We start from the raw sequence: 12772 nt of genomic DNA on the forward strand, positions 1-12772 counted from the left end.
TCCTAAACAGAGCTCAAGATGTGGCTGCTCTTGGCTTAGCCCAGGGGACTTGGTCTCAGCCTAGACCAAGGTGCGGCGTCCTTCGTCAGACGGACATCCCGTTCTGATCCAACGTCCCTTTTCCTACCCTTCGGGATCTTCCGTGTTCGCCATGTTTGGTATCGGCGCCTACTCTCACGCTGGATTCGTCTGAAAGAGGGTACACAGGACCTTCTCGAAATGGCTCGTCCGGGCTGTCATGATACATACTCCCCGTGGACCCTGCGACAATGCGCCCTTCAGGGCCAGTTTCACCAGCATAGTCTTGGCTTCATGCGTTTCTCGAGCTCTGTGCGTTGCATTCAATGCGGCCGTCTTGGCAGTTAATAACTGGCCATATCCTGTCGTTCTTTGCTGGAATTCTTCTTTGATTCCATGCTCAGCTGGCTCAGTTTTCCTTTCTTTTCTTCTGCAAGAGGCAGTTCTTCTCGTCGCCGTGCGGCCCAAGGGATTCCTTTCATTTTCAGCCTCCCTTCGCAGGCCTACTCTCCTCTCAGCAAGGCTATCACGTTGATCGTGGTGTTTTTTTCTATTTATCCTTTGTATGCAACCATTTTTGCATTTTCCGCGAGTCGGATTTAACAGTCTTTCGCTTCGATTCTGAGCTGCGACTTTCGACCTGTCTTTGTTGGAGACGCAGGCTTCGTCCTGAATACTTATACGGTTTTTTCGAGTTTCTCGCATACTATTCACGGTTTTTCCACCATGTACTACAAACGATTCCTGGTTGTACTGCTGCTGTCGTCGGGTATCCTCGATGTGACCTTTGCGCAGAGGAATCGCAACAATAACAATAACAACAACAATGACAATGACAACGATAATGGCAATAACGGAAACGATTCCGACCTTCAACTCGACCCGGACAACGTGCAGACAGGGAGTCAAAGTGATGGACTTGATGGCAGCGAAGACGCTGGAACTGCTGCTTCGGACACGTATGTATATCTGTTGACTGGAGTGATGGGTGTCTAACTGTTTCTACAGTGACAATGCAAACTTCATCAACTTCTGTTCCGGGAAGACCTTGACCAATGGTCTGCAGCAAAAGCAGGGCTCTTGTAACGGAATTGGTTCGTTGTCTCAATCTCCTCACACATGTATACCTTACATTCTAATCATTTACTAGTTATGGGCGATATTCCTTCGCAGAACAATATGATCTCGACTATCATCAAGAGCCCGAAACCCGGAGAAGATATCGATGAAAACCAGGACTTTTCGGTCGATCTGCAAGTTCAGAATCTTGTTGCTGGCTCCTTTACAAACCCGGACAACACCTACTACGCTGCTCCCCAGGCTCTCAAGGGCGGTAAGGTCGTCGGCCACACCCACGTCACTATCCAGTCCCTTGGCAATGATCTCGACACCCAGACGCCGCCTGATCCAACCCAATTCGTGTTCTTCAAGGGTATCAATGATGCGGGTGACGGAAACGGCGGACTCAGTGCTGATGTTGCTGGTGGCCTTCCTGCCGGTGTCTATCGCGTGTGCACTATGACCTCTGCAAGTAACCACCAGCCTGTTCTCATGCCGGTAAGTCCTTTATCGAGGTCTCCTTCACTGTCACTGTGTCTTAGCTAACATTCTTGATAGGTTGCTCAACGTGGTGCCCAGGATGACTGCCAGAAGTTCACTGTCGGTGGCGCTGGTGGAAATAATAATAATAATAACAACAATAACAGTAACAACGGAAACAACAACAGCAGCGGCAGCAATAACAATGGCAACCAAGAAAACAACAATAACGGCGGCAACAGCAACCAGAATGGTGGGCAGAACAATGGCTTTGGAGGCGGTTTCGGCGGTGGTTTCGGCGGCGGTTTTGGGGGCCGTGGACGAGGCCGAGGACGTTTCATCAAGAGGGACTTCATCGCCTAGTCAACACTCAGTAATTGTGAGATGATTGCCCTCATTGGAACGTGGGTCAGGATCTATATTTTGGGGGTTGCTTTCCTGTCTTACATAGACCCCCTTTTGGGTGAGTACGATGACCTCGATATACTGGAAGGATTGGTTTTACCTACCAGGGCTAAGTCGGGGCAAGATGCGCGATTGTTGAAGCGGAGGGAGACCGTGCTTCCTATATATCAGATTTCTATGTCAGGTTGACTCTGTATTTATCTATTTTGTATGTTCAGAATTTCAGTTTCACTGTTTGCTGTGCAAATACTAAGAGGAATGTTTATTTTTCCCTCTATGTAATATTGCTTGTCTGTAGTCATTCTTGAAATCGTTAATTTTTTTTTAAAAAAAATCAACCCAAAATATATATTGCAAGATGTATTATTTATTGGACCAGGATTTCCAACAATAAATTCAAGAGCGGCATCGGGTAATAGAATGTTGAGGTGAACCAACCGAAGGAAGCGGGAAGCATGACGGCACTATGAAACCGGCCCGGGTTTCGCGATGGTTTCCAAAGTTCCCAAACTCCGCACGTCAACCTTAGCATCCCGATCACTCACGTTTGAGCTCTCAGCAGACACGGAGATTTCTCCGTAAAGAATTTTTACTCCGTTCTTTTACTGCAGGAGCCAATGGCCCTCGTCGCTTAAGCCGTGACGATTCGATTTACGTCTGAAACTTCTTGAATCGCGGAAACCCTGTCGCGACTGACTTATTGACTCGCGCAAGGCTTCGGTGCAGCGCGCGCGCACACCACCTCCGCCATGGCCAAGGGAACAACACTGAAGGATGAATTGGAGTTTGAGAAAAAGAATAAGGACCTGGTAAAACTTCCGAAATGTACGTTTTTTAACCCGTTCATCGTACAATAGCGATTTTTTCCCCCGCGTACTTTGCTCACCAATTTTAACGAACCGCGCAGATGCCCGCATCAAAAAACGCCCCATCCCCCACCCCCCGGCCGCATCCCCCTACGCGGGCGCCTCCGTCCCCAAAGTCGTCTACGTCTCGACCACCACGCCCTTCATGAGCGCCGCGAAACGCGTCCAGAAGCTCCTCCGACAGGCCGAGCGGCGCGCCACGGCCGGCGTCGACATCACCAACAGCAAGAGGATGAGCGAGAGGGAGCGGATCGAGCGGATGACGAAGAGCCAGGAGAACCTGAAGCGGGAGGCAGTGTTTATCAAGGCGACGGGGAGGGCGATCGAGAAGGCGCTGAGCGTGGGGCGGTGGTTCGAGGAGAAGGAGGAGGAGTATGCGGTTCGGGTGAAGACGGGGAGTGTGCTTGTTGTGGATGATATAGAGGAGGATGAGGAGGCGAAGAGGAAAGAGATGGCGAAGCAGGAGCGGGAGCAGCAGCAGCGGCGACAGGGTCAAGAAGAAGAAAAAGAAGGAAAAGAGGGCAAGGAGGAGGCGGGCGATGTTGTTACTGCCGGGTCGATGATGGAGTCAGAAGAACAACCGCCCTCCTCCAAGTCAGCGTCTAAGAAACGGAAACGGCGCGCGAAACCGACGGTGTCGACCGATGCCGAATTGCCGGAGACTCGTACCCGATGGGTCAATATGGTCGAGATTGCTGTGACGCTCAAGTGAACGAGGTCCGTATCATTATTCACACGAGGTTATCAGGCGCTTGCCTTCTTCTTAAGGGCCCCGAGCGACCTTCCGATTGCCTACGTCCTGAAGTTTTCCAGGACCGTCATGGATTCATCATGCCCCCCCTTCCTCAGACGTCGCGATATCCAAACGCGGCCGCTATTTACATACATACAAAACCGATGCGCCAATGAACCCTCCACCCATCTCCATCTGTGTCAGTCAAATAAGGATAGGAACTGCCCAGGAACTCCTATCTCATCAGACACAATCATCGCTTGGAGTGTGTCACGAGCACTTGCCATGGGATTGGAAGGGCTGGATCCTCTGACCACTGACCAGAAGATCCATCCAGCGAGGCTGCCAGCTGGGCACTCACCCTTGTGTTGACCGTTGCGTACTTCGTCTCTCGTACAGTGAGGTCTGCACTCACCTTGCGATGGCGATGCGTACGAAGTGGTGAGAGGAGGGGAAAGAAGAAAGGGATGGAAAGTGGCCTAGCTAGACTAGACGGTTTCCCACTCTCAGCATGTGCATTGCATGTCTGAGATACGGATGAAACGAGTACCAGAACGTTTGTACGACATATCCGTAATGAATTGAAAGAAACAACGGAATTAAAAAATGGCAGGTAACCATCTCATGAAGACGGGTTGGGTTGATGGGTACCTTCTCTTGGCATTTCCTACTTGAGATATTTGTTTTTGAAGCACTCGCCTGTTCTTCGGATAGAGTCCCAAAGAAATAGAAACACATTACCAGAACACATAGCATACATGACCGTATCAGATACAATTGTACATACAAGGAGAAGAGACGTCATTTATTGCTGGATCATCCGAGTATATCTACCGATTCAAGTGCATGTTTAAGATGAAAGAAGCACATGATTTAAACTCTACCAAAGGATGTATATTCCTTTAGGCCTCGTCGCTCTTGAAAAGTACAATGTCGATTCTCCCCAAACTCCTCAGAGGTTCAGTAGAGCTAATGTCAAAGAACAGAGAAAGGAGATCCAAAGAGTCCGTGTCATCGACATACCCATTTTCCGACCATGTACACACAAAGGAGAAAGATGTCAAGGGAGGCCACCGAACAACCTGTTGCGGAGGCTAAGTCAGGGAGAAAGGATAAAAAATAAAAATAAAAGGACAGTTTAGGCGTAGTGTAGTGTTAACAAAACGGATCGAATAACAGAGACCCGCTAGTAGATAGAAAAACCATGGCAAAAAGATGAAGTTAACATCGAACCCTCGCTGCCAGAAGTTCATGACTGGAGCCGGATTGACAAACGTAAAGGATATTCGAAACAAAGAACAGGATAGAAGAGGAACGAATGCAGAAGGCTGATAGACAGATTATAATAAGAGCACAACAAGAACTCCGGGAACCCCCCAGTGGACTGTTTGCAAAACCGTTGAGAAGGAACCAGATGCTGATAATGACGAAAACCCCAAGCGAAATAAAAACTGCGCGTAGAGCGAATGTTATACCAATGCAATGAGGGCTTCTATCGTTCCGACAGTCGACCACTACAAAGGAAGACAAGAAGCAATTGACGGCCTACCTTCAGACGGCCAGCATCATCCGCTATTTGTCCACTCTCTGCCACCCGTTGAGATAAGCCATGATTCCCACTCCGAGAAGAACGACACCAAACATAGATGCATATGGAGTAGATTGTTCCAAGAGTCTGTGTCTGTGCCGCTGGGTCGCGAATGCTGTGGCAGCATTTTCGATTTCCTTAACTTGGGATGGAGTAACAGGATGCCGCGATTGCATGACTGAATCCAACATCTCAGAGGGCTTCGTATCCTCCTTACTGGACGTAGTAGAAGGTTTACGAGTTTGCCCGGAAGGCAATTCGCCATCTTTCGGCTTATCTTCTGCGGTCTGGTCCGCTTCTGCACGCTCACGTCGCAGCGTCTCGATCATTTCGGCCAGCGACTTCCGTGCTTCGAGTTTTTCTTCCTCCGCCTGCTCTGCACGTTTCTTGAACTGCTCCACTTGCTTTTTCATTTCTTCCATCTCGACGATCATCGTTTCCAAACGCTCCTGCAGTTCTTTGGTTGAAGAATCCGTCGAAGAAGCTGCTCCATTCGCGTCATGGGAGTCGACCACATCGGAAGGCCGATCCATGCCATCGGTATCAGAAGCCTTTTCATGCGCTGGCTCTTTAGTGGCAGTCTTTTCCTGTTCCGGTGGAGGCTCAAATGCAGCATCTATCTCTGACTTCTGTTCATCTTTTCCAGACTGTTGTTCTAACTTGCGAGCCCTTTCTTCGGCACTTTCACGAGCAGAACGTTCCTGACGTAGCATATTCTCCAGTTCCTTTACACGAGCACCTTGGGTATCTAGCTCTTTCTTCGCAGACGACAACGCCTCGATTAGAGACAATATCTGACTCGATTCGCGTGATACGGGTGAATTGCCTGATTTCGACTTTTCTGTATCTGAGCGTTTCAAAGGAGGAGCATCCGGCTTCTCAGGCAATGGTTGTTGAGGTGGCGGCGCAGGAGGATCCGAGAACCTTGAGATGGGGTCTATCCGCGGCATTTTTGGTTTTCCATTCATCTGCCGACCACCATTGCTCTCTATCGGGGAAGGTTTATTCTTCTCCTTTTCTGAATTCTCCTGCGCTATGAGAGATGTTAGAAATTCGTCGGTTTGACGGAGGTCCTGCGATTGTTGCTTGGCCTGTCTCATTTCACTCTGGGCGGTAATTAGCATATAGCATTTTTAAAGGGCCAAATTTTGAAATCCTTACCGAAAGTTTCTTGACGACCTGCTCGATAGTTATCGGAGAAACCCAGTAATTCATCTGGCGTTGTTGATGCAGTGCATTCATCTGATTGCTAGCGGCACTCTGTGTGCTGCGATTACTCATCGAGCTGCTAGGCCGTCCACGAAGATGCGAAAGTGGCTGGCTGAGGGGAGAAGGAAGCAGTCCGCCTCCCGAGGTAGGGTCTATGTCTCCAAAGTTAAGGTCGAGAATATTTGGGCTGGCACCATAGATACCAGCATGTTCGACTTTGGCCGAAACCTTGTGGTGGACGATAGATTTCTGGTCCTCACTGACAATGTCAATTCCTAACTCCAACGTATCGTGTTCGCGTAGCTCGTGAGGCTCTGAATCGCGGTTCTCAGGTGACAACCGCTGTCCGTTAACGAAAGTCCCATTGGAAGATTTGACATCTCGAATCCATATCTTCCCACTTCTATCTGCCCAGATCTCTGCGTGTTGTCTGGAGAGAACCTTGGAGTCGAAATATCCATTTACGGGTGTGGGAACCGTTTTGGCATTTGTCTGTCGACCGACCCGCAAGACTTCAGGGAAGTAGGGAACGTTAATCTGCTTCCTCTCGAAGGTGCCATTAATCGGCACGAGAGTCAGAATTGCCGGTGGGTCATTGGATGGACCAGCACCCGGACGGATGCCATTCTGCTGAGGAGACTGGAGCATATGCTGCGACGGCACTACAGGCGAGGGCTGGTGTATGGCAGACATGGCCGACGAGGCCGTAGGTCCAGATGATGGCGCTGACACGACCTGCGAGCGAGCATTCGTCACTCCAGCTACAGGCTCGGCCTTTGAGCTGGGCCAAAGGCTCCTGGAAGGTCTTTTCTTCGATGACCAAGTACCCGATTCACTGTTGGCGTTTTGTCCAGCGTTACCATGATGCGGAGATGCAGACACTGTCGACGTGGACGAGGATGACGCCACCGATGAAGAAGAATTCGATCTCTGGATGTTCTTCCGTGGCATAAACATACGTGACACTTCGTCCGCGTTCATTGAAGAAGTCAGAGCTCCCTGTCCTCCGTTACCAGAAGCGTACCATCCTAGACGAGGCCCGGATTGCACACTAGGTGGAGATGCCACAGCAGTCATGAGTAGAGCGAGTCCAGGAATATCTGGGATCAGTGCCGGTACTCTTTGCCGCGTCGCTTCGGCAAGACGAGGAAGGCGTCAGTCGATCAGTCAAGATACAGCACCCAACTCCGCGTAGGGCAGCAGTCTGAACGGCAGACACAATATCTCGACCAGCATAGGGAACCTTCAAGGATAGGCGTCAAATTCGACGCACGATCTGGTCTATCAAGTGGCTAAAATTTTCGATAAAGGGTGTCGCGTTAGCCGCCAAAGCCGCCCATTGAGGAAATGCGGATATGAATAATGCTGAATCAGGTGAAAGCGGTGACTGCCAAACGTACCTCCCCAGCGCGAGATCACAGTAGATGACGCCCAGACAGCGGCATATATGTCCGTTGCGAAGACGGCACCTAGCCCGAGGGTCGTCCTCTGCAGACTGGACCGAGTAGCCGCCAAAAAAAGCTCGCCAAAGGGGGGCTGGCGAGAAGCGCAAGACGGCCGGCCACACGAGGACCAAGACACGCCCAGCACAGGCTTGGACGTCGTTAACGACGATGGATCGATGTACAGAAAAGGGATGCTCAGCAGAGGAAAGGATCAGGATCCATGGGTGGCCACAACAGCGGAAGGGAGGGTCACTCGCTCGCTCTCCGTCTCTCTCGCCTCAGGCTGACACAGCACGTGACCTGCGGGCGCGGGCACGTGTCCCGAGGGCTGGCGCACGCCCCGAAACGGATTAGCGTGCGTGTACCCTACGGCAGGCGTCATGACCCCAGGAAGCTCGCCGGAGATGGATGCTTCTAGTTCAACGGTCTGAAAGTCTACGCCGATCTCGAGTTTGGACCACTCTTACCCCTCCAGCAGTGACGTCTGCTTGCTCACCAGAGACCTGCTGAGAACCTGCCCTCTTTTCTAAAAATGCCCGTCGTAGCAGCTCCCCCTCAGGGGCACGGCCCCTCCACCTTTGACAAGAGTACGTCCTGTTGCTCTTTCGGTTTCCGTCTGCTCAATTGATCGAGGGATCTGAGCTTCTCGGAACATTTGTGATGGATAAGCTAACGCCTCTGTACAGTGAAAATGGGTGCGATGATGGGAGGATGTACGTCAACCTGCCCCCCGCCGTCAGCAGACACTTACTGACCGACCTCGTTCCTCGCCTAGCTGTTGGTCTGATCATGGGCTTTATCGGCGGTTAGTGGCAGAAATGCGTACGAAAGACTGCAGTTGCTAAACACACGTAGGCGTTGTCACTATTTTCCAGTACGGCGCCGGGCCGAACGGGATTATGCGTACCTTGGGTAAATACATGCTGGGCTCGGGCGCTACATTCGGGTACGTTTGTCCTCAATACTTTCATTATCCATTGTCCATATATTGTGTGCACCTTCTTGGCTTCCCGCTAATGTTTGATTCAACGTGATCAGTTTCTTCATGTCCATAGGCAGTGTCATCCGTAATGAAGGCCCGTACCATGAGGCCTGGCTCCGGGCTCGCGGACCCCCAATGATGCTTCCCCGGGAATACCCATTGCGGCGAACCAGCAATTAAGCGAAGTGCCTCCCAAATGGCAGAAATAAAATTTTGGTCGAGGGAGATGCAGGGATGAAAGATGGACGTCTTATGTACACTACTATTTATAACGAGATCTCTGAGCACGGAATTATCGTTGCCTGAACACTTACGCTGAATTAATGACGACTCAATTGCAAGGAGAGTGAAGGAGTGAAGGTGCAGGAAGGAAAGAAGACCTCCTGCCATGTACATAGCCAGATAATACTCTGGGTGGTCTCTCATTACTTCAAAAGGGAAATCTCACCTCTAAGCGGTGATTACATTACCATGGTGTTATAGAGAAAAGGTTTCACCGAGAGAGAGACATTTTGTAAACGCTGCTGAAATAAAGCAGTTCCAAAGAAGGGATGGGAAATATGATATCCCAAAATCCTCGAATCCTTCTCCTCAATGCGCCCCAGTCAACTTCGAGATCACAGCTTGATCACATTGAAACACTGAATTTGTAAATTATGTAGTCACATTTGTTAGCGTAACTCTCGTATAGAGTTGCGAAAGCGCCAGTGTATTTCAGTGTAGATAGACCTCAGTGTCCAGGGAATCAATTTGAAAGTTCCCGTGGGGGAGTGGGAACCAGATTTCCGTCAGCAAGACCTAGTTTCAGAATATATTAAAGGACGTCTTACATAGCCCGTGAGGAAGTTGTAGTTGTCAGAGTGTTTAGCCCCTACACCAGATCATATGAATCACATGTCATTAGCAACCCCTTTCAGAACTTCATCGTACTCCGAGAGCGTCTTAACAAGCATAATCTCTTGAATTGGATGTCTCCCAGAGATTCTTCCGACAGCTCGTTGCGACAATAGCACGGTGTCGTATGTAGTCCTCGTGGCAAGGTTCACACTATACCATCTAGAATTGTAGAAGTCCCAATAATATGCCAATCTATCAAAACACTCGACAAAAACATCTACTAAGCACTTGAACCGGCGATTCAACTAGCGTGGTGAATTAATGCAAGCAAGAATCAGATCAAGCACGGACCCAGGACATCAAAGAAGCCGGGCACCCGCTCCAGAATCCAAGAAAAATAGTGCTTAAAAAGCCTTTTGGGATAGTGCGATCTTAAGCATCAAAAAGGAACCTCTAACGGCACAATCTGTACGATGCCGGATCTAGATCCAGATCTTGCACAGATCGCGTATCTCAGGTACCTGAGATCTGAAACATACGGACGGTTCCGAGATCTAGATGGCCAGCCACAGCGGATCTCGACCTGACCGCGTTGCGGATCAGATCAGACGGCGGGGTACAAAGAATCCGGAGTCGTTGAAGAATAATGATACCAATTGCCTATCAATAAGTTGGCAGGGTAGTTCTTTTTCCTTTCAATCCATGTTTGTTAGTTCCACATCAGCCGGGTGTGTAATCCAGCTCGTTGCGGTCTCTTTTTGAATGTATTTACATGCTAGGTACTTTTATGCTACCCTGTCGAATATTCTACTGAGAAAAGGGAATGAGATGATATCAAGGATTCAAAACCAGGCTGGGGTGAAGACTGTGCTTTGCAAGGCAGAAATCCAAGAGTCGTTGTCTTTATTTGAGCTAGAAACACGCTGAACACACATATATCTACATCAGGGACGAAGTGATGAACATTCAGTGATGCACATTTGTTAAAACCCTATAAGGATCTAGTCGTCATGATTCGCGACTGACAGCTGTTGACTCGCCAGCCAGGGGTATAACTACAGCCGATAACCTCTAAACTTCACAGTGAAAGACGTAACACGTTACACAGAGGCCGGGGTGAACAAAGCAAATCTACATGGCATCAATGGATGGTCCGTGGGAACTTGGAACGCAGCCTCCCGAAAGCCGTTCTTTGCAACCAGGCGCTTGGAACGTGGAAAGAAAAGGTCCTCAGGCGGCCTACTCCGACAGCTTGGAAACGATCATCTCCCAGCCGGGATTACGGAAACGTTTCCCCGTGTTCCCGCGGAAGGTTTCGAACCTGGCGGAAAATCTTTACCAGTCATGTGGGTAGTCATGTGCCTTCCAATGTCCCGCGGATCCCCTGAATAAGGTAATCCTTTAAGGTTCCTCAGGTGAGATATCCTATTGGTTAGGTGTATGTTTTCCGAATAAGATGGCCCATCAGGAAAATCTTGCAACTTGATTCATAAGACATGAAAGGAACGCCACCACCCCCTTGAAGCGATTTTTCTTCGAAGAAATTAATTAATATTATTGCATCTCCTTAGCCGAGATACGGGTTCAGCCCTATGTAATTTCACGTGACTTGGTGCGAGAGGGGACCGCGGTTCATCCCACAGAGGGTCATACTTGCCTCCTGTCCGGATAGCATAAGCCCTCCCTAACTGTCGAAATATCCGACTGATCTATAATACACGACTTCGTTTGCTCATCATGAATAGTCTGTATACGGAGTACTACAATTACTACGCAAGGAGCAATCTGCTGTCCACTGCTCGGTCTGCTTCCGTGTTACGGTGTTCTTCAGGCCTGGCCAACAGTGGCCAGTCGCCTCTAGTCATGGCCGATCTCTCTTCCTGATGTGGGACCACCCAGGACCAGACTCAGAGATTGGCGCTGGCCGTCTCAGTCCTACGAACTCCAAGCGCGATCGTCGAGATCTCGACTCTTAAAGACCCAAGGACCAAGAGAAAGCATTTTTCAGCCGCGGGACTGGGCAGCCAAAAAAAATGTTCGCTCGGCATTCGTCGCTTGCCGTCCTTGGTAGCAAACTCACGCGATGTCTGATGGTGTTTGTGTGTATGGCAACAAAGAACAGAGCCTTCAGATTTTGCACGCTGGATGAATGGTTTGTTGTTACTGGGAGGAAAGCGTGTCAGAGAACCCGACAGGATGTTCCCACAGCTGCTGTGAAACCTTCCATTTCCGACTCTAATTGGCATTATCTGGTCAAACACCAGACCGTCGGACGCTACCAGTGGCATCCCTGTACACTTGCACAGTGCACTCGACCCCCAAACAGCGGTAGTAAGGACTTTGTTACTGACCTCCAGTATCGGGGCGTTGGATCTCTGGGGAATAATAACAACACTAATAGTGCGATATAGGGCAGAATTAAAAGTTGACCTGTTTCCGGACCGCCGTTCTCGCTAGCAAGGGCTCAAACGACGATCCCCGAATATCCTTGAAAAAACTTGAAAGGGTTGGCGGCGGCAGGGGCTTCGACTCCCCTCTGCAATAATAATATAACAAGGAAACAATATTTGCGCTTTGTAGCAGGCTTTGTTCTGCAAGACGATGTTATTGGATGAGAGAGCGGCCTTTCATCTTCGTACTCGTACCTTACGTTAGCAGTTACTGAATGCCGCACGAGACAGATTGACATGCAGCAAGGCGTAAGCCTTTCATGTCTGCACTCTGCAGGCTCTGCAGGTAAGGCGTTAGGCCATGGTGTACCTCGGCCAGGCACTGCGCCGTAACGCCCTTGTTCCCCGTAGAATCTTCCGCATCGGGGAATCCGCGTGCAGCACTACCGTCGCATGGCTCCAGGGACGCCCCGCTGCTTGGGCCAACGAGACTCTCTACAGGAACCACTTGTCGGGGGCCACGCTATGCAGTAGTTAATAACTGTTAGCGTTTTCGCACACGTTTTTCGTCTCCTTACAGCCCCCGCTACGTGTCCTAGCGGCCGCCTGCGCCAGGGGGCCGGCGGCAAATCACACAGCGTCCGTCGCAAATAAGATTGCACTGCTGCGTTCTAGCCATACAGAGGCATACAACACCCGACACGTCGAGAACTTTTGCCTTTGTGCCTTTCGCCAAGACTTTTGAGAAGTTCCACTGGGT

General features: G+C 50.0%; 5 protein-coding genes across 5 annotated transcripts; 4 read left to right on the forward strand and 1 right to left on the reverse strand.

The window, feature by feature from the left end:
* Positions 1-744: 744 nt before the first annotated feature.
* On the forward strand, positions 745-1920 carry VTN00DRAFT_1685 (uncharacterized protein; the record flags this gene model as incomplete). Its single annotated transcript, XM_069427819.1, has 4 exons — positions 745-977; positions 1027-1112; positions 1169-1575; positions 1636-1920. The coding sequence occupies 4 exons, from the start codon at positions 745-747 to the stop codon at positions 1918-1920; spliced, it is 1011 nt and encodes a 336-aa protein (XP_069292387.1).
* Positions 1921-2711: 791 nt separating this feature from the next.
* Positions 2712-3540, forward strand: VTN00DRAFT_1686 (uncharacterized protein; the record flags this gene model as incomplete). Its single annotated transcript, XM_069427820.1, has 2 exons — positions 2712-2787; positions 2870-3540. The coding sequence occupies 2 exons, from the start codon at positions 2712-2714 to the stop codon at positions 3538-3540; spliced, it is 747 nt and encodes a 248-aa protein (XP_069292388.1).
* Positions 3541-4451: 911 nt separating this feature from the next.
* VTN00DRAFT_1687 (uncharacterized protein) lies at positions 4452-5022 on the forward strand (the record flags this gene model as incomplete). The annotated part of the gene is made up of 3 exons (XM_069427821.1): positions 4452-4697; positions 4755-4836; positions 4901-5022. 3 exons carry the CDS (start codon positions 4452-4454, stop codon positions 5020-5022), a joined length of 450 nt encoding a protein of 149 aa, XP_069292389.1.
* Positions 5023-5133: 111 nt separating this feature from the next.
* VTN00DRAFT_1688 (uncharacterized protein) lies at positions 5134-7435 on the reverse strand (the record flags this gene model as incomplete). The annotated part of the gene is made up of 2 exons (XM_069427822.1): positions 5134-6255; positions 6311-7435. 2 exons carry the CDS (start codon positions 7433-7435, stop codon positions 5134-5136), a joined length of 2247 nt encoding a protein of 748 aa, XP_069292390.1.
* A 900-nt stretch (positions 7436-8335) lies between these two features.
* VTN00DRAFT_1689 (uncharacterized protein) lies at positions 8336-8965 on the forward strand (the record flags this gene model as incomplete). The annotated part of the gene is made up of 5 exons (XM_069427823.1): positions 8336-8390; positions 8490-8516; positions 8579-8608; positions 8659-8749; positions 8842-8965. 5 exons carry the CDS (start codon positions 8336-8338, stop codon positions 8963-8965), a joined length of 327 nt encoding a protein of 108 aa, XP_069292391.1.
* Positions 8966-12772: the final 3807 nt, after the last annotated feature.

Source organism: Thermoascus crustaceus (assembly GCF_041956765.1).
Source record: "Thermoascus crustaceus strain CBS 181.67 unplaced genomic scaffold VTN00scaffold_1, whole genome shotgun sequence".
Classification (NCBI taxonomy): domain Eukaryota; kingdom Fungi; phylum Ascomycota; class Eurotiomycetes; order Eurotiales; family Thermoascaceae; genus Thermoascus; species Thermoascus crustaceus.